Source organism: Microdochium trichocladiopsis, assembly GCF_020744255.1.
Source record: "Microdochium trichocladiopsis strain MPI-CAGE-CH-0230 chromosome Unknown B0I36scaffold_10, whole genome shotgun sequence".
Taxonomy (NCBI): domain Eukaryota; kingdom Fungi; phylum Ascomycota; class Sordariomycetes; order Xylariales; family Microdochiaceae; genus Microdochium; species Microdochium trichocladiopsis.
In genome coordinates, this window is record NW_025763553.1 from 2,147,016 (window position 1) to 2,166,510 (window position 19,495).

General features: G+C 55.0%; 4 protein-coding genes across 4 annotated transcripts; 3 read left to right on the plus strand and 1 right to left on the minus strand.

Moving 5' to 3' along the window:
• Positions 1-176: 176 nt before the first annotated feature.
• Positions 177-7,805, plus strand: B0I36DRAFT_251794 (KR domain-containing protein; the record flags this gene model as incomplete). Its single annotated transcript, XM_046150640.1, has 2 exons — positions 177-5,612; positions 5,706-7,805. The coding sequence occupies 2 exons, from the start codon at positions 177-179 to the stop codon at positions 7,803-7,805; spliced, it is 7,536 nt and encodes a 2,511-aa protein (XP_046007576.1).
• A 542-nt stretch (positions 7,806-8,347) lies between these two features.
• On the minus strand, positions 8,348-11,306 carry B0I36DRAFT_435207 (ankyrin repeat-containing domain protein). Its single transcript, XM_046162751.1, has 2 exons — positions 11,173-11,306; positions 8,348-11,096 (listed from the first exon to the last, which is right to left on the minus strand). The coding sequence occupies exon 2, from the start codon at positions 11,033-11,035 to the stop codon at positions 8,522-8,524; it is 2,514 nt and encodes an 837-aa protein (XP_046007577.1). The 5' UTR covers positions 11,036-11,096; positions 11,173-11,306; the 3' UTR covers positions 8,348-8,521.
• A 3,468-nt stretch (positions 11,307-14,774) lies between these two features.
• B0I36DRAFT_275940 (uncharacterized protein) lies at positions 14,775-16,634 on the plus strand. Its single transcript, XM_046151385.1, has 5 exons — positions 14,775-14,888; positions 14,976-15,108; positions 15,191-15,847; positions 15,964-16,125; positions 16,202-16,634. The coding sequence occupies exons 1-5, from the start codon at positions 14,802-14,804 to the stop codon at positions 16,597-16,599; spliced, it is 1,437 nt and encodes a 478-aa protein (XP_046007578.1). The 5' UTR covers positions 14,775-14,801; the 3' UTR covers positions 16,600-16,634.
• A 966-nt stretch (positions 16,635-17,600) lies between these two features.
• Positions 17,601-19,133, plus strand: B0I36DRAFT_354043 (uncharacterized protein; the record flags this gene model as incomplete). The annotated part of the gene is made up of 1 exon (XM_046157269.1): positions 17,601-19,133. One exon carries the CDS (start codon positions 17,601-17,603, stop codon positions 19,131-19,133), a length of 1,533 nt encoding a protein of 510 aa, XP_046007579.1.
• Between the last annotated feature and the right edge of the window lie 362 nt (positions 19,134-19,495).

Sequence of the window (19,495 nt, forward strand, 5' to 3'; positions counted from 1 at the left end):
ATCCAATTTGACATTGCTACTCCACAGTCACAATGGCTCCATTCCTCGCCAGCGATGGACCACAGGTGTTGGTAAGTCTTGTCATGGGGTTCGCGCTTAAATTAATGTCGTCTGACGGTGGATAGAACAACCTGGCTTGTTCCACAGATAACTCTGAGGAAGCCAACACGCCAGGCATGGCGGAGCCAATTGCTATTTGTGGGATGGCCCTGCGCTTGCCGGCTGGCGTCAGCACGCCCTCCCAGTTCTGGGAGTTCCTGGTCAACAAGAGAGACGCCCAGGGTCCCATACCCGGGACCCGCTACAGTGCGGCCAAGTATTTTTCCAAGGCTGGCAAGGCTGGCTTCGTGAAAGCGGAGCGTGGCTACTTTCTGGACGAGTCGGTCGATCTGGGTGGTCTTGACACAACCCTGTTCACTATGCCAAAAAACGAGGTCGAGCGTGCTGATCCTCAACAGCGCATCCTTCTCGAACTCACAAGAGAGTGTCTCGAGAGTGCTGGCGAGGTCAATTATCGCGGCAAGCAGATTGGAACATTCGTAGGCTCCTTTGGGGAGGACTGGTCCTCCTTGTTCGCCAAAGACGATCAAGTCCCAGCCGTGTACAAAGTCACTGGATATGGAGATTTTGTCCTGTCTAACCGCTTGGCGTATGAGTACGACTTGCGGGGCCCCAGCATGACCATCCGGACGGGATGCTCTTCAGCGTTGATTGGCCTGCACCAAGCCTGTTTAGCCATCCGGGCAGGCGACTGCGACTCCGCCATTGTAGGAGGATCCAATCTGCTGCTAGCCCCAGGCCTCACCAGCGACCTATCGGAGCAGATGGTCCTCTCCCCCACTGGTTCATGCAAGACATTTGATGCCGACGCCGATGGGTATGCCCGCGGCGAGGCTGTCAATGTCATCTACGTCAAGCGGCTTACTGAAGCTATCCGTGATGGCAACCCAGTCCGCGCGGTTATTCGCGGCACCTACTCCAACTCTGACGGCAAGAAGTCTGGGTTGACCATGCCCAGCTTTGAAGGCCATGCAGCCTTGATTCGGAAGACATATCAGGTTGCCGGCATTGCCGACCCTGCTGCCACACCCTTCGTGGAATGCCACGGAACCGGCACGTCGGTGGGTGACCCAATCGAGACAAGGGCTGTGGCGCAAGTATTTGGCGACCGCGGAGTCTACATTGGCTCAGTGAAGCCAAATGTCGGGCACTCAGAAGGAGCGTCAGGCTTGACCTCACTTATCAAGGTGGTGCTGGCACTAGAACACCGATCCATTCCGCCCAACATCAAGTTCAACAACCTTAATCCAAAGATTCCCTTCAAGGAGAAGAAGCTCGTAGTGCCGACCGAACTGACCCCATGGCCAGAAGATCGCGTGGAGCGTGCATCCGTCAACTCATTTGGCATTGGAGGCGCTAACACGCACGTGGTCATCGACTCCGCCCAGTCGTTCCTCGGTTGCAAGTCTGTCGCGCCCATGGTCAACAGTGGAGTACAGCATACCGCTGCTGATCCCCACCTCGTCGTCCTCTCCGCCAACACGTCAGACTCGCTGCGCCGGCAGATAGAGAATCATCGAAGGTATCTTGAGGACAACACACACCTGTTGCCTGAGATTGCCTACATCCTTTCTGCTCGCCGTGACCACCTGCCTTACCGCACCTTTGCCGTCGTTGGACAATCTGCGGAAATCAACACATCTCCCACTATCAAGGTTACCAACACAATTCTTCCTCGTCTCGCTTTCGTCTTCACGGGCCAGGGTGCCCAGTGGGCGCAAATGGGCTCGGAGCTGCTCACGTCCAGCAGCATCCCAGCCTTTGCCAAGACTATACGTCGCTTGGACGCGACTCTCAGTCGATTGCAGGACGGTCCATCCTGGTCCATTGCGGACGAGTTGACCAAGACCAAAGGGGAGAGCAATGTCAGTCAGGCGGCGTACTCACAGCCTCTATGCACAGCAGTGCAAATTGCACTGGTTGACGTACTGACTGAGTACGGTATACGAGCACATGCCGTTGTTGGCCACTCATCTGGTGAGCTGGCTGCAGCATACGCCGCAGGGAAGCTGACAGGCGAAGAAGCAATCATTGCTGCTTATTACAGAGGTGTTGTATCAAAGCATGCGAAGCGGTCAGGTGCCATGGCGGCGCTGGGCATGTCGTGGGAAGACGTCAAGCCGCTTCTCTTGCACGGAGTCGTGGTGGCGTGTGAAAACTCCCCGGCAAATGTAACCATCTCAGGTGACAGAGAACAGCTAGCGAGCGTGTTGGCGGCGGTCAAGGAACGCGATGCGTCGACCTTTGCCAGGGAACTTAAGGTCGACAAGGCCTATCACTTACATCACATGGAAGAGGTCGGCGAGCTTTACGAGTCGCTGCTCGTTCCTCATCTCAAGGGGGACAGCGATTCCGCATTAAAACCCACAGAGGGCACTTCTCGAGATACCGCCCCACCCAGCATGTTCTCCAGTGTTACGGGACAGCAGCTCCTCAAGATGCACAGCACAGGTAGCCGATATTGGCGTTCCAACCTCGAGTCTCCAGTGCTATTCCGCAAGGCGGTCGGCAGCCTTGTCGAACATCATGCGAACGGCCCAGGACAGGGAGTGCCCTTAGTCTTCCTCGAGCTTGGCCCACATTCGGCCCTCGCTGGTCCGCTACGGCAGACACTAGCTGAGCGAGAAATGAATGCTCCTTATTCCAGCTGTCTGATCCGCGACAAGAATGCTGTCAAAACTCTCCTGGCAGCCTTAGGCCAGTTGTGGCAACAGAACGTGAGCATCGACTTCGGTAGACTGACGAACCCCCACGGGATGCGTGATGTCGCCACAGATCTGCCGACGTATCCATGGCAGCATGACCACTCACTGCTGTTTGAGACCCGACTGCAAAAGCTGTGGAGGTCACCCCGCGCGAGAAAGCACGAGATTCTGGGCGTCCGCGTAATCGAAAGCACAGACAACGAGCCGCTCTGGCGCAACGTCTTGCACCTTGCAGCAGTTCCTTGGCTACGCGACCACAATGTAAAGGGAGACATTGTTTTCCCCTGCGCGGGCTATGTCGGCATGATTGGAGAGGCGATACGCCAGCTTACCGCAATCACGGATGGCGGTAATGACGCTGAAACCCCCTTCACCGGTTTTAGTATCCGCGGCATGGTAATCGATACGGCCATGCTGTTGTCTGAGTCTAGGTCTACGGAGGTATTGACCAGTCTCACGCGCCACCGACTTACCGATAGCCTAGAGAGCGATCGGTGGGACTTTGTTGTCAGCTCGCACAATGGTGCCGTGTGGACCAAGCACTGCGCAGGACAGGTCTGCTCTATGTCGCCGCTGCCCACGGCAGAAGAAGCCGCGACGGTCGAAAAGTGCCTCAACTCCAAGTTTCCACGCCATGTAGAGGCTTCCAAATGGTACAAGGTCATGCGCGAGGTTGGCGGAAACTACGGGCCAACCTTCCAAGGACTTGACAACATCACCTGTTCCACCACAGGGAATGAGGCCTCAGCAACGGCGAAGCATACTGTCCAAGACGCGGAAGAATTCTACGCAGTTCATCCTACCAAGATCGACTTTTTTCTTCAGTTGCTAGCTGCGGCTGCCATCCAGGGCGTAGGCCACCGAATGCGAACGATGGCCGTGCCTACCTATATCGCGCAGCTGGACGTGCATGTGGCAGAGTCTGAGCTCACATTATCTGTTAGCGCCACTGCCAGCGCCAGTGGAGTGATCACAGGGGGTGGCACGGGCTGCAGTCGTGATCTTGTGGACGGGAAGAGCCACCTGGTGCTGAACGTCTGTGGCGTGAAGATAAGCCCGCTCCATGGCGACATTTCCGACGACAACCCGGACCCGCACGCTGGCGCGAGGATGCATTGGCGCGAGGACATTGATTTTGCGGACATGCCTTCCATGGTCATTCACAACGACGACCAGCTCGCCTATGCGGACGACATGCAAGAGCTCACAGCCCTCTGTATACGTGACTCGCTCCGGCTTCTCGATGCTGAGGGGCTGCTAGAGCCACCAACAGATCACCTCAGAAAATTCCTAGACTGGATGAGGAGACAGCCCTTGCCCAAGACGGACACTACGGTCGATTCCCTGCTGACCGTGCTGCGTCCCACAGATTTGGAGTGTGTGGCACTCGCGTTGCAGCAGGTGCTCAACAATATCGTGCCCCTATTCCGAGGCACCGTGGATTCGCTCGAAGTGCTCATGCAAGACGGCATCCTCACAGATGTCTACAAGATGATCAACTGGAGCAAGCGGCCCCGTCTGTTCCAGGCCCTGGCGCACGCAAATCCGCGCATGCGCATCCTCGAGATTGGCGCCGGCACTGGTGGGACAACGGAAATCCTCCTGGGCAACTTCCAAGCCATGCAGACCTCGCATTCTCACCGCATGTATGGTAGCTACACTTACACTGATATCTCTGCGGGGTTCTTTGGCGCTGCGCAGGAGCGGTTCAAGCAGCACGTGGATAACATGGAGTTCCGTGTGCTTGATATTTCCAAAGATCCCTGCGAGCAAGGCTTCGAGGAGCACGGATACGACCTCGTTGTGGCGTCCAATGTGCTTCACGCCACACCAAGCCTGGTCAGTACACTGCGGAATGTGCGTCGCCTGCTCAAGCCGGAGGGCCGGCTGTACATTGAGGAGCTGTCGTCCGAGCACAAACCATGGAACTACATCATGGGCATCCTGCCAGGCTGGTGGCTGGGCGAAGCTGATGGGAGGCCCGATGAACCTTACGTTACACCTGAGCGCTGGGACATAGAGTTGAGAAAGGCCGGATTTGGTGGCATCGAAAACTTTGCGCTCGACTGTCCTGGTGGAAAGCACAGCCACGTCTTCCTCCTGGCCAGGCCGTATGTCGACTGTGCACGTGCCAAGGACGTTACGGTGATCTTCAATGCTGCGTCCGAGCCGCAAGCTACAGTGTTGGAACGATGTCTTACCTCGGCTGGCTACTCAGTCGCTCTCCACGACTTCGATGAGACTGGCAACAATAGCGCACCTGTTGAGAAGGACATCGTCTCGGTACTGGATCTGGCAGAGCCCTTCCTGGACGAGATCTCGCCCGCTCGGCTTAAAGCATTCCAAGATCTGATGCGCGGTGTCTCGAGGTCTGGGACTGGTATCTTGTGGCTCACCCGCCCGTCTCAGCTGGAAGGGCAGTGCTCTGACCCGCGATGGGCGCAGATTCAAGGTGCAGCTCGGACAATACGCGCCGAGCTAGTCCTTGACCTGGCCACTTGCGAGGTCGAAACCCTCGACGAGAACCTGTGCCCTATCGTCGAGCGCGTGCTTGGCAAATTCATGCGTCGGCGCAACACTGAAAGGGACGAGAGGCTTGACCCAGAGTTTGAGTATGCCATTGGCCTCCACGGGAGTGTATCCGTACCGCGCATCTACCCTTTCAACATCGCAGATGAGCTTAGGGCAGCCACAGCCAGCCTCCCTCTTGCGGAGACAGCTTCGTCAAGGCTAGAAATCGACAAGCCCGGGCGTCTTAGCACGCTGCATTGGGTAAGCCTGGACACGGGGAGCCCTGGTGATGACGAGTTGTTGATCGAGCCCAGAGCTGTGGGCATAAATTTCAGGGTATGTCATCCTCGAGAAGATCAAAACAGCCGAGGCGCTGTGCACAGTCACAATTTGGAAGGATCGCAAGCACCTATACTGACAGAGTAGCAGGACATCTTGGGCGTGATGGGCATCGTCAATATCATTGGGCTAGGCCTAGAACATGCGGGCATTGTTCGCGCCGTGGGCTCAAATGTTGAAGGTGACATCAAGCTGGGAGACCGGGTCATGGTAATGGGCGGCTATGGCCTTACTTCAATGGCCAAAGTCTCCAAATACCAATGCGTCAAGATCCCAGATAGCCTCAGCTTCGTTGACGCCGCGACCATGGCCACAGTGTTCGCGACTGTCATCTACGGTCTTCTAGACATTGGGCGAATGCGCGGAGGCCAGACGATTCTCATCCACTCCGCCTGCGGTGGCGTGGGCCTGGCCGCTCTTCAGATCGCCCGCATGGTTGGCGCCGGACAAATCTACTGTACCGTCTCCAGCGAGGCCAAGAAAAGCTACCTCCAGACGGAACTTGGCATCCCTCATGAGAACATCTTCTACTCGCGCGACGTCTCGTTCCGGGCGAATCTGATGCGAGCCACCAACGGAAGGGGCGTCGATCTGGTACTCAACTCGCTCTCTGGTGAGCTGCTGCACGCCTCCTGGGAGTGCGTGGCCGAGTTTGGCACCATGGTGGAGATCGGCAAACGCGATCTCCTGGGCCATGGCCGACTGGCACTTGAACCGTTCCTGCTGAACCGGAGCTACCAGTGTGTTGATCTTTCTCACCTCATCGAGCATCGACCCACCGAGGGCCAACGCCTCCTCAAGCTCGTCATCCAGTACTACCGGGAGGGTTATATTGAACCGATCTCCCCTATCATCATATTTCCAGTCGAAGAAGTGCGGGAGTGTTTTTTGCATATGCAAAAGGGGCAGCACATTGGCAAAATCGTTGTGGATATGCAGGCCAAGTATGAAGGAGTGGCGGGTGCCGTTGCAACATCTGCCAGGCCCTTCACCTTCCAGTTCGACTCGGGCGCTGCCTATATTCTCGTCGTCGGACTAGGAGGCCTTGGACGGGCCGTCTCTACGTGGATGGTAGAAAATGGCGCCCGCCACCTCATCTACTTAGGACGCACGGCTGGTGCTTCAGCACATGATGTAGCCTTCATGGAGGAGCTCCGCAGCCAGGGGTGCTCGGTGGCCTCTGTTCCCGGCAGTGTCACGATCCTGGCTGACGTCGAGCAGGCTGTGGCTGCCGCAGGCACAAGGCCACTCAAAGGCATCATCAACATGTCAATGGTGCTGCGTGATCACAATTTTGCCACCATGAGCCACGAAGACTGGGAGAGTGCCACAGCGCCTAAAGTCCGCGGAACCTGGAACCTCCACAAAGCCACGGTCAACACCAAACTGGACTTCTTCCTGCTCTTTAGTTCCGTGTCTGCTACATACGGCCACCGTGGCCAGGCCAACTATGCCGCAGCAAACACATTTCTGGATGCATTTGTGCGTTATCGCCACGGTTGTGGCCTGCCCGCTCAATCCGTTAACGTTGGCATCATGCTCGACCACGGCTACGTTGCCGATAATGACTCCATTCGCGAGCGTCTTGTCTCACGCGGCAATTACGGCATCCACATTAGTGAACTACTCGACTCTTTATCAGCGGTCCTTGCTGCCCCGGTCGGTCCCAAGCTCTCAACTTCATCCATCGCAGGCAGCTGCACCACTGCGACGCGGGCGCAACTCGGTCTAGGCATCCGATCGACGCTCTCTATGCGCGACTCCTCCAATAGGGTCATATTTAAGACAGATCAGCGGATGGCTGTGTACTGGAACGACGAGGCAGGTGATACGGCAGCCCAAGGCAGAGTCAAGTCATCCTCAGCACAGGCAGGCAAGATCGCAGCGCTCATCGCAACCGCGAGGAATGACGATCCATCAGTGCTCTCGGCGCCCGAGACAGCAGAATTCATGGCTCGGCAGATTGCTGGGCAGTTACTAGCGCTGCTGCTCCGGCCTTTGGCCGACGACGAAATTGAGGCCATCGACGTCTCTAGGCCTCCGCAGGATTTAGGTCTCGACAGTCTCGTGGCCATTGAGCTGCGAAGCTGGTGGAAGGCGACGCTCCAGTTCGATGTTAGTGTGCTCGAGCTGCTGGCCTTACCCACGCTACTTGCGATAGGCCAGCGTGCCGTTGATGGCCTGAAATAACGCATCGCGGCTGAGGGTGCCGGCGGTTCGGAGCAGATGAATGGGGGGACTGCGTCTGTGTCTGTTGGCGATGTTGACGCTCGTGTTGTCATGGCGATGCCATGATTGGCCGTAAATTTCTCGAAGTCTTCTTCTTCCCGCTGAATATCCAATCTTCTCCTTGATGTTCTTAAACATTCTATTACGTCGTCTCAATTCGTGCCGCTCATTACGGATACCCTGTACTGCGAATGATCAGCTTGAGGAGGTGATGAAATGCCTGTCCTTGAGACTCACGTCTGTGGAAGCTGGTCAAGCCCGACGCGTACATGCCATCCTTGCACTCGAGGTGCCCCTTATCCAATGCTGCGAGTCGCTTCTGCAGGGGTAGTAGAAGGGCTGAAAGTGACTTTAAGGTGATCCAATGCCAATGGCTGTGAGGCAAACGGATGCTCAGTGTGTCATTCCCTGGTCATTTGGGATGTTCCAGATCTGTACTTGAATGTTAGCACCTTTTCTATCAACTCTCCGAGCTTAAAGTTTGGAGGACCGTCATCTCTCTGGCCATGGAGAAGACTAATTCTGATTCGCTGTAAATTGCGGACATGTCAACAGTGATATTAAGGCACAGAATTCATCCGACCAGACCAAGTTCGCAATGTATAACGAACTGAGTTCGGCTTATTCTAACATAAATGCCACACCGATGCCTCGCCTCCAGATTTCTACGTACACTTCTACTTGTATCCTAGCTCTGGAGCCATAGATAGCACGCGATTGACCACAGAGCCAAGCCCGGGACTCAAGATTACACTCTCAGAGGTCCCGTTCTTACCAAGCCATTGCATGATTCCACGGCCGCTATTGTCCTGCGCCTTGACATCACATCCAAGGTCAATCAGCCGTTCTAGAAGCTGTAACCCAGGATCTGTTGAGTTTCTGTGGCCGCTGCCAGTGTCGAGTTGAATCAAGCTTGCTGCGGCTAGGAGCACTGTCATGCCCAACGGGCTTTTGTCCTCTCGCGCCACATCTGGGCGACTGAGCAACATGTCCATGACTGCCATACCAGCACATCCCTTCTGGCCGATGACATAGTGCAGCACGCTCATCCCGTTCTCGTAGCGCGCGCCAGGATCTGCACCATGCTCCAGAAGAACTTTCACCATGTTGAGGTTGTCCCGTAGAGCTGCAAAATGCAGAGGATACATGACCTGCTCGGGGACAGCATTGACCGGCAATGGGGGCGAATATCTCCACGGCTCGGCCTCTGCGTCACCACCGAGACTGTAGATTGTGCCCCCCCACCAGTGTCCTAGCGGCATCTTGTCCAACCGGAGACGCGTGTTTGGATCTGCGCGCCCTTGGGTTGGGGAGAGCAGGATCTCGAGTAGTTCCAGGTCGTCGCGGCGCATGGCCTCGATTAATGCGGGCTGCGTCACCACAGCTCCGCGGTGGAGCAGGTCGGATATCACAGACATGTCGCTGCCTGGGCCCTCGCCGTGGTACAAGGCGTTGCCGGCTGCGCGGCACAAGCAGGTCTTGCCGTAGTTGTCTGCTGCGTTCACGTCCGCTCCGAGGCTGATGAGCTGGGCGACTGTGCTTTTATCAAAGTCAATGTAGCCAATATGATCAAGGGCAATGTGTAATGGTGTTCGGCCTTCATTGTCTCGCATGTTCGGGTCCGCGCCGTGTTTGACAAGATATGGAAGCGCCAAGGCAAGCTGCCACCAGTGGATGGGCCGATCACCCTCAAAAAGGACGTGTAGTGCGCCGAGACCATGTGAGTCTCTATTGTCGATGTCGATCTTGATTATCTCGATAAGGGCTTTCAGTACATCCATGTTAGGTTGTGGCTGGCTGCAAGCTGCGAGCAAGAGTGGCTTCGTGCCAGGACTCAATATTGACTGTCTTCGGACGGTGTCTGCAAGCGGTGGCAACATGCTGGCCAACCCTTGGGACACGATGTGATGTAGAATGGTTTCGCTTCCTGAGAACGGGGATCTTTCCCACGGATCAATGCTGGCTAACAGTTCTGAGGCGAGTTCGAATTCCCGTAAATCCAATAGGCGCAAGAAACGCATGTTGACTGGGAAACTGTCGTTCATCGCTTCTTCGCGGTTGGCCCGACCTTGCTCGAGAAACCCCATCACCTGTAGGTTATTTTGATTGTCTCGGTCGAGATCAGGTCCGGTAGCTAGCCGACGCCGAGCTCGAGTCAAAACCTCAAAGACATATGCTGACTTCCTAGCGACCGCCAGCTCTAGCGCAACATCGACCATTGTCTCTGTTGGTACTCCAGTCTGCTTGATTAGCGTCTGAACAATTTGATCAATGCCCCGTGGTCCATTCTCGTGTGCAGGATCGGATCTGCGACGCGGCGAATCTATGTCGAACAATGCAACTGCCTGCCAGCATGAATTCTCGAAGCCGAGTCCCAGATCAGCTCCAGCTTCAAGCAGCAATTGGAAACTAGCAGTATCTCCTTCGCGGGCGGCATAAAACAAAGCTGTCCGGCCTCTTTTGTCTTTGGCATTGACAGCAGCTAGGACTGGCCCTGGCTGTTGTGTCTTTGGTACACCATCGGCGGTGGTTTCGTATGATATGCCGATATGTCGAAGAATCAGGCCGGTGATGTTCCCATCACCACTTGATGTTGCTATGTGGAGGGCTGTACGCCCTTCATCGTCGACTGCGGCCACCTCGCTGCCCACTTCTAGTAGTTTTCGTGTCTGGTACTCCGAAATGCTTGCCGCGAGATGGAGCGGCGTGCTGAGGGTAGAGTCTTTAGCATTGATGGCATGGGGCCCAGGCAGTATTCTGACTAGCACATCAAACACCGAGTCGTATCCAGGTCTTCGATGATTGGGGTCTTGCGTGAAATCGATTTGCACGCAGCTGGCAATGTGCAGAGGAGTGCGAGCTTGGCTGTTGGCCCGGGCAGGATCGACTCCAAGGCTGGCTAGTCGAGACAGGAGCCTGGCCACATCACCCTGCTTTGGAAACGTCGTCGCCCCATAGTCGAGTGCGGCCTGGTGCCAAAGAGTATTCCCATTGACTGGGTCGATCTGCCGGGGATCCGCACCATTACTGACGAGAAATTCGACAAGCTCGACATCGTATAGGGCGACTGCGCGTCTCAGAAGCGTGCGGCCGTCGCTATCGGGGATGTCGAGGTTCGTACCTGTCGATATGTACCCTTCAGCGACGGCTCTGATGCGCCCGGCCTCCTTGACAGGGCGTGCACTCGCCATGAATGGTGGTTTCGAGCCGCGAATCACAAAAGAACCTCCTAGTGACGGGCGCTCTGTTCGTCTGTTGGGTAGCGGAGGCGGAGTAACTGTTGTCAGCTTGGCGGGGATTGTGGGGTGAGTTGCCAGGCGTGGCTTACGTGTTAACTTAAAGGCAATTTCTTCAAGAGAGGGTTTCCTAGTCCTTGTAGAGGGCAACTGCAGAGTTGGTGGATGGCACTGCCTCGTGACAAATGATGTGATACGAGGTGTGATGTCTAGGGGCCCATTGCATGATGAAGCGGCAAATATCCCTATCCCCAGTGTATCAGTAGATGACGTGAGCCTAATCCCCAGGCCGGGGTTGTGGCGACGTGACATCCAAGTCCTGCCAGGGGGCAAGGGTAAGAATCCTCCCTAGGCTGCCAAGCCCACATGCAGACCCATTACCTGATTATGACCTTCAACACGATATCGTGCAATAGTGCACTAGCAATGCTCAAATCGAAAAAATGGTACATCGATATAAGTACGCGACGAATAAAAAATGAACAAAGAAAAAGAAAAAAAAATTGATACCCGGAAAATTCGCGCACACGGACAAACGGACCGCTGATAACAAACGTGGTCTCCCTTAATCTGTTCGCATGCATGTGTTACATTAAATCTGGATGCGAAAAAAGAAAGCTACGTCGACGCTGTTGAATAATGCTCTGACAGGTCTATACATGGACACAGTCTTTAGGTATTGTCAAGCTCAGAGCGGCTCGTACCGAGTCGGCCTCACGCTCCCTTTGTGGACAAGAACATCCCCTGCTACACTGACTAAATTCACCGATCCACTTCACACGTTGCATTCATCCTCCATCAGTTCTGTCACTTTTTCTACCAACAAAACATAAGCAATACCTCGTATGGTCTAGAGATAGTTCTTTGTCGCAAAAACGGCATGGAGGAGTGGGTACAATTCAAAGACAGTCCTTTTACTTCCCGACAAACACAACTTCTTATGCCAGCATCCATGCATACTGGGCGCACGAGAGCCGCGTGCAGGAATAGTGTGATGGGAAAACAAGGAGGGCATCCATCGCCTATTAACGCTGCCCATTGATGTTGTTGGGGGTGCAGCTCTTGGTATTCTCTAGGACTAGTTGACTCCTGTCCGCCACGCCGCTCCATGTACTGTCCGCGAATACAAGACCATTGCCCTTTCTATTTCTTTATGAGCGCCCAAGTCGTTCTTCTTTATTTCACAGCACCTTCACAGGGTTTTATTGCCCTGTTGCTTCGAATAGTGTTTGTATCTAGCCATCCCACACTACACCTCGCTGAGTACTAGTTGTGCGTTCGAACTTGGGTATGCCAGATCGGTCCTATATGTACTAATGGGCAGGCATCAGCATCGGGGACGTGGAGTTGTTCCCCCCGTGCATCGATATGGGGCCCATCACAATCAGAGACACGTTCGCGAAAGTCAGAGTTAATGCCTTCTATGCCTTCTGGGGCTGATGTGTAGTTGCCAGCCCGCTGCCGCTTGCCGCTGATGCCATAATAGCACTTCAGATTGTTTTCGTCCAGGCCGCGCTCGTCAATCAAGGTCACGAATATCCATCGCACGGAGCGCGTCCAAATTTACCCCTTTCTACATCAGGGTTGCTATTGAAGATGATGAGGACGTGGTGGGAGACCAACCTGCCTCAAAGGTGGCATTGACGCGACGCCACCTGCCAGGCACAAGTAGGCATACAGTTCCGCGCTGCACTAATGATCACATGAAAGGCATGATAAGCTTGACTTGCGATAGCAGAAAACGTACCACCATGTCTGCGATGAGTTGTTGGCTTTTTATGCTTGTACGTTGTAAATAATTTCGTCGCGGGTTCTTGCAAGGCGATCGTTTTACGGTACAAGATGAAATCAAAGGTAAATATCATCTACTTCTTGCCCTCACTGTTCGCCCGCAATGGGAGGAATTGATTGTGGGACGCCAACGAGCACTGCTGACACTTGCTTGCATGTGCCCTCGGGTGTGCCTGGCCTCATTTGCCGGCCCCCCTGTCGCTGCTCACGTGGTGATCCGGGCTTGGGTCCGAATACTGCCACTACGCGCAGCATAGCGTGGTTTCCTGCAGTCGCTAACGCGATTTTGTTGCCCGCTTGTTATGTGAATGGCCCCTCGACCTCAAAAGGCGTGGAACGATAAGGATGATATCCAGCGCGGCGTGCGCCAATGTCGTATTTGTACGCAATTTGCATGATCCAGTAGCACGATGTGGGGGATTTGGCCATATGTAGATATCTTGGGCTTCAGTGGCGCTCGGCCACGGCTGCTGCATTCAAAATGTTCTCTCAGGTGCCAGTTGTAGTATCGAAACCCGAACCCGAGTTGATGCCTCGATCTGCGGATATCTGCGTTCATATCCAGCAATCCGAGGACCAGCACAGGCGGCCACGCTACGTCATTAGTGCTCATGAATGCGTCAGCCATGGGTCGACTCTTGTGTGCAATCGCGTCTGATAACACTAGGAATTGGCGCTATTTAGATAGGGCACGGTCAAGTCAGCGATAGACAGGATGGCTAGCACAAATGCTTGACTCTGGCCGTCGTCCGAAGTCTGGTGATCGTTACCAAGCCGCTGGGGCTAAATGCCTTAGAGCACTCGGCGACACGCCAGCGTCCGCCTACCCGAACGTCTGGTTTGATTGCTAACCCCACTCACTCGTGGAGGATATACAGTCTGTGCGAGTGCCCCTCGGGCCAGGTGGGAGACAATGGAGGGTTCGCGGGCGATCGCGCCAAGCGATGCATGAAGCTTTATGGGCTTGGTGCAGGGGAAGTAGAGCCGGTTTCCATGTGGCAGGCATGGCTATGGCACACAAGCTGAAGGGCAATGCCGACTGGCATTTATTCCATGGATAGATTGGTGACACTGGATGAATCCTCCGCGTTCGGAATTTAGATTGTTGTTACGCCTAGTTCCGGGGTCTTTTTGAATTGAGCGAGTCGAATGGTGGTGCACTTCGACACGGACCATGACTCGGGATGCAGGAGACCATTCTCCTGTGGTGGCTGCTAGGCTCGCTTGGTAATTGGGGCACCAATGAATTGTCAGCAGCCTGCATTAGGACGATCAACATGACGCGCCACCACCTCGCCTACAGCAACCATAACGACACGCACTGTTTCAGGCCCCTCTTGTGGCATGCCGGGTGCCTGAGTGCCACATGAGCAGAGCCCAGCGCCAGATGGTTCTACCTGGCGGACCCTGAGCGCCCGCTATTGATTGATGGACGGCCCACGGGCCCATCACTAGACAGATTCAAGCTCACGATCCAGTCCGTGCGTGCGGCGTGGTAGCCCTGCTCCTTTGCAGATCGTCCGGCTGGAGCCGTTGCCTGCCAAGTGTTCCTCGTCTGCTTCTTCTCAGTGCCCGCCAGCGGATTGTCGTTGGCCTGCAAAGGTTCTCGGCCCCGTTGAATAGAAGCCCTGACCTCGTGGGCATCCACTCAATGGTTGCCGATCCGAGGGAACATGCATCTGCCACCACGTGTGCAATCTACGGAAACCGCTTAGCATCCCATCCTTCTAGGTCAGCACTACTGCTGCCGAGGGTGCGTCCCAGCGTCAATGCACGAGTCGCTTCCCCTCTCACCGGCTTCTTGGCCCCCGTTAGAATTTGCATCTGCCGGAGACGTCAGACTGGTATTAAGGCTGCTTCGGGCCCCTGGGCACGCGTGCATCTTCTTCCTCTGCAGCCAGCACCTCTATGCAGACCACGGCAAAGAAACATGCGTGGGTTGAGCTTCGTTTACGCCATTCTTCCGCTGGTGGGCCTGGCCGTGGCTCAGCTTCCGCCAGGTACTCCCAAATGTGCAGTGAGTAAAGTACCCAGCCATCTCGATTACGTGGGCGACAATTTCCTCAGCTCCAGCAGAGACCGTACTCACCATCTGCCGTTCCAGGTTCCATGCTTTATCCGTGGGGCTGCGGCGTCGCCATGCCTGACCAACACGACCTGCCTCTGCACAGATGAGCACTTTGTCACATCCATGGAGACTTGCGTGCGCTCCAGCTGCATCATCGAGGACGCTCTTTGTGAGTCGCCCAACTGTGCCAGCAGCTACAGACGTGGTTGGTCCCTTGCCTGCCTTCACAAAACTGACAGTGCTGCCTTTAGTGGTTAAGAACGCCTCAAACACAATCTGTGGCATTGAGCCACACAATGCCGGCACCATGTACACCGAGATCTCCTCGGTCATGACGGGGTTTGCTCTGTTCCTGGTCATCCTGCGGGTCGTGTACAGAAGGGGCATCACCTCGCTAGGCCTCGGCCCTGACGACTGGACAATCATGTTCGTCGCGGCCAGCTGCATCCCCTGCACGATACTCAACTCGCGACTGTCCACGTTCGGCATCGGCAGGGACATCTGGACCCTCACGCCCTATCAGATCACGCAGTTCGGCCTGACCTTCTGGATCTTGACGCTGCTCTACTTTGCCGACATGGCGCTGTTGAAGCTGTCGATCCTGCTGTTCTTCCTCCGCATCTTTCCAGACCACAAGTTCCGGCGCGTGATATGGTTCACGATAGTCGGCGTCGGACTATTCGGCCTCTCTTTCGTCCTCGCAGCGCTCTTCCAGTGCTGGCCCTTTAGCTACAACTGGACCCGCTGGAACGACCGAGATAATCAGGGGCACTGCGTCAACTACTCCGCGATCGCCTGGGCCAATGCCGCCGTCAGCATCGCGTTGGATTTCTGGATGCTGTACCTGCCCATGTCGCAGGTCAGGTCACTCAACCTGGATCTCAAGAGAAAGATTGCCATCGGTGCTAGTATGTCGTCGCCCCCCCTCTCATCCCCCCGCAGTGACTGCAAAGACCGCTCCGCGGCTGGTTGCATGCAACAAGGCTCTTGGGGGAAAAAGGCTAACCCTGCTCGACTGCGCTAGTGTTCGTTGTCGGCACTTTCGTTACCGTCGTGTCGATTATCCGCCTCGCGTCGCTGCTCCAATTCTCGAGCAGCGAAAATGTCACCTACGACTACACCGGCATCTCCACGTGGTCGACGGTCGAGATCTCCACTGGTGTCATATGCGCCTGCATGCCGTCCAGTACGTGCTCACTTACCTCTCACCAAAGGTGTCCTATCTTTCCGTGGCGGCGGTCGTTTTCTAACATCATCTTTAGTGCGTCTAATACTCGCCAGGTTCTGGCCAAACCTCTTCGCCTCCAAGGCAGTAGCCAGCTCTGGAGCACCGTACTACAACAGGGGCGGTTACGACAAGAGGTCTGGGCCCAACAGCACGCAGAAGAGCTACCTGTCCGGCAAAAGCAACAGGGTGTCTGGGGGCAGCCTGAAATTGTTCAGCGGGCGTGCTGGTGCGGGCGGGTTCATGGACACGGTCTCGACGTACCCGGGCCGGCTCGAGAGGATCAATTCAGAGGAAGATGAGCTCCAGCTGAGGCCGATGCCACCGGTGCATGTAGCCGGCGCATCTTCGGCGTCCGAGCTGGATCCGGAGAGGTACCATGAGGAGGACTCGAAGGTGATTACCGTCACGACGAGCGTTAATGTGAAGTTTTAAAAACAGGTTTAGCACATGTCGAATAGAAATTAATAACAATATTCAAGAACATGGTGTGAGAGTGAGCGACAAGCTGTGATGCAAAATTTAACTGCCCGATGACAATTGCTCTCCCCAGGCACACAACTCCACCTGCCTCAGGACCTTCCAAGGTTGCTGCATATTATCCACGCCCCAAGAAAGACAGCTCAGGTCAACCCAGGCGGCCTTTGTCCATCCACCACCTCAAGCCCTCCGGTCACGCATGGCAGTACCATTTGACTGCTCGACCTTGGCGACAGACACCAGGGCATCACCCACACTCCCTGCTTTCGCCATTGATCTTCAGTCGCCGTGGTGGTTGAACCCAGACCGATTTCCGGCGATGGTAATCAATCCATCTCTCGTAATCGATTTAATTTGCAAACGCGATCCCCAACTGTTTCTTCGCCGAGGCTGGGGAACTCGCAACTCCGCCGCACGACCAACAGCAATTGCTGCATCTCCACCGTCCTTCTCACAATAATAACAACTCCCAACGAGAACAAGCCACCTCTGAACCCTTGAACAAAGTCGCAGGCTCATTCAGGAAACCGCAGCTACCACAATCGTGAGCAGTTCTTCCATGCCTCTCGCATTGTTTGCGCAACTGCACCAAAGCTTGACCGCGGTTCCGCAGGCGTACAGGCCTAACAAAGTGTTTCACCTTCGAGGTTGATTCTAGTGAAGCGGCGATTCACGTTTCTGTCACAAGCAACTGCACCTCCACGAGTGAGCTTGACAGTGGCGGCTCTTTCCTCACAACGCATCTCTCTCCACCTTCCCAGAGTCCTATCAACAAGCGAGTTTACGAAATCGCGAGACCACCATTCCTGGCCCATCGTCTTGCTCACTTCACACTCACCCGACCGAACTCCATTTGTGCCTGCCTCGCAAACTTCTACCAATAATCTAAGCGCTAGATGGACTTTACACACCAGCAGACAATTCAGCATACCACGGCGTCCACTGGACCGGGCATAATGGCATCTCACGTCACTACCAGGAAGCTTCCTGACGAGAGTATACTCGCAATCGCAGAATACAGCTTCGATAAGCACTCGCCAGATTACGAAACGCTGTATAACGCCTGTCTCGTCTCGCGGCAGTTTGCACGAAGCTTTGTGCCCAAGCTTTGGCATACAATCGATCTCGCGAGACTGTCACAATTCAAGAGGAAGGGCCGCATCGAGACCCTCATGCGACTTCTTGCTGGCAAGAGCCTCTCTGACGAGTGCCGATATCTGATCAAGCGCATCGACATGCCAGAAGGCCTCAAAATTGACACCGATGTTCTCACGATACTGGGCAACTCTCTGGATTGGATCAAAGGATACTATGCCGAAGGATTCAAGGTCTACCTGCGTAGCCAGATCTGCAAACGCCCAGACGCAGAGGACAGCATACTAGCCTTGATGATGGTCCTAGCACCGGGCCTGGAAGAGTTGTCCTGGGAGCGTCGGGCGAGCTACACGGTAGTTGCTTCACTGTTCGCATTTGCCCGTTACCCAAATGTTTACTCGCGCCAGTATAGAGGTGATGAGACGCCCGTCATCGCAAATCTCAAAACCTTTGAGTTGCGTAACGCAGTTATGAAAACCTCCGTGACCAGGCGACCGGCGAAAATCCAACCGTTTTTCGTTGGCCACGATTTGGAAAGCATTGCGGTTGACAACATTTGCTGTGTGGGCGCGCTGGACAGTGTAAGAGAAATCTATCCAGCACCCAGATATTGGTTTAAACGCCGGCTTCTTTCTGTCGAGTTCACAATGTCAACCCTGGGAGCCATATTGTTCGAGAGCCTTCTGCGATACTCCCCGCACCTTCGGAAGCTAGTCCTTGAGGACCACTTCTTCAGACCAGCGGCCGCGCCAGACAGCCCAGTGATCACACTCGGGCGGATGGGTGACACCTTGAGAACATACGGGCAGTCTCTCACTCACCTTGAACTTCATCACAGAGACATACATCCCTTCCACGATGCCAGGCACGAGTTTGGACATTTGGGAAGCCTGAAGAGCCTGACAAATCTCCGGTATATTGCCATCAACCAGACTTTACTATCTGAAGAAGATGGCTTAGGTCTCGGCTCGATTTCAGTTAGCCACAGCATCAGTGGCCTCTTGCCAACGTCACTGGAGGAACTACTCATCGTTACACCGACAACCAGCACCCGATCAGAAGGCCTGGAGATGCTGAAATTGCTGCAAAGAAATGCAGAGTTCCAGACCCTCTCTCGGGTTGCCATCACTGCACCTGGAGACGATGCAGATCCGTATACGCCGAAAAAAGCCACCTCCTGGAAAACTGGCGGCTGGCAATACGCCAGATACGACAAGCAGAACCAACAGTACAAACTATGCAGAGTTGGCCACGAGCTTGATGAGTGGGTTTGTTCCGTGATCCACCCGTCCACGTGGGGCTCTCTCCCCCGGATTCCAGGCGGTCCAGAACAGAAGGGGCGCAAGCGGGAGCGCACTGGCTTCCTGCGTAGCCTGTTCCGGCGCGGGAATTAAAAGGCCCGACCTTCAGATGCACGGGTAGTCTACTTTGACGCGTAGTCTGCTTTCATCCCCGACAATGAGCATAAATGTCTCAAGTAGCACATAGGCGGAGGACAGCACCACCGATTTGCCACGCCCGGCATGCGAGTGTGCTGAGTGCCTAATGTGCCAGGGAGCGCGAAGACGCAGGTCATTACCCAGTGTCTCATGAGACGAACTACAGTCAAGTTTTCCGTATACAAGCGTTGAATTAATGCTGCCCCTCAAATCCAAGAAAAGGCGATAGCAGGAAGTTTCGAACCCCAGGGCTTGGGTTTCGTCATAAATTCTCACTGGCCTGAGACTAGAAGTTCTGATTGAGCAGATAAGAGATC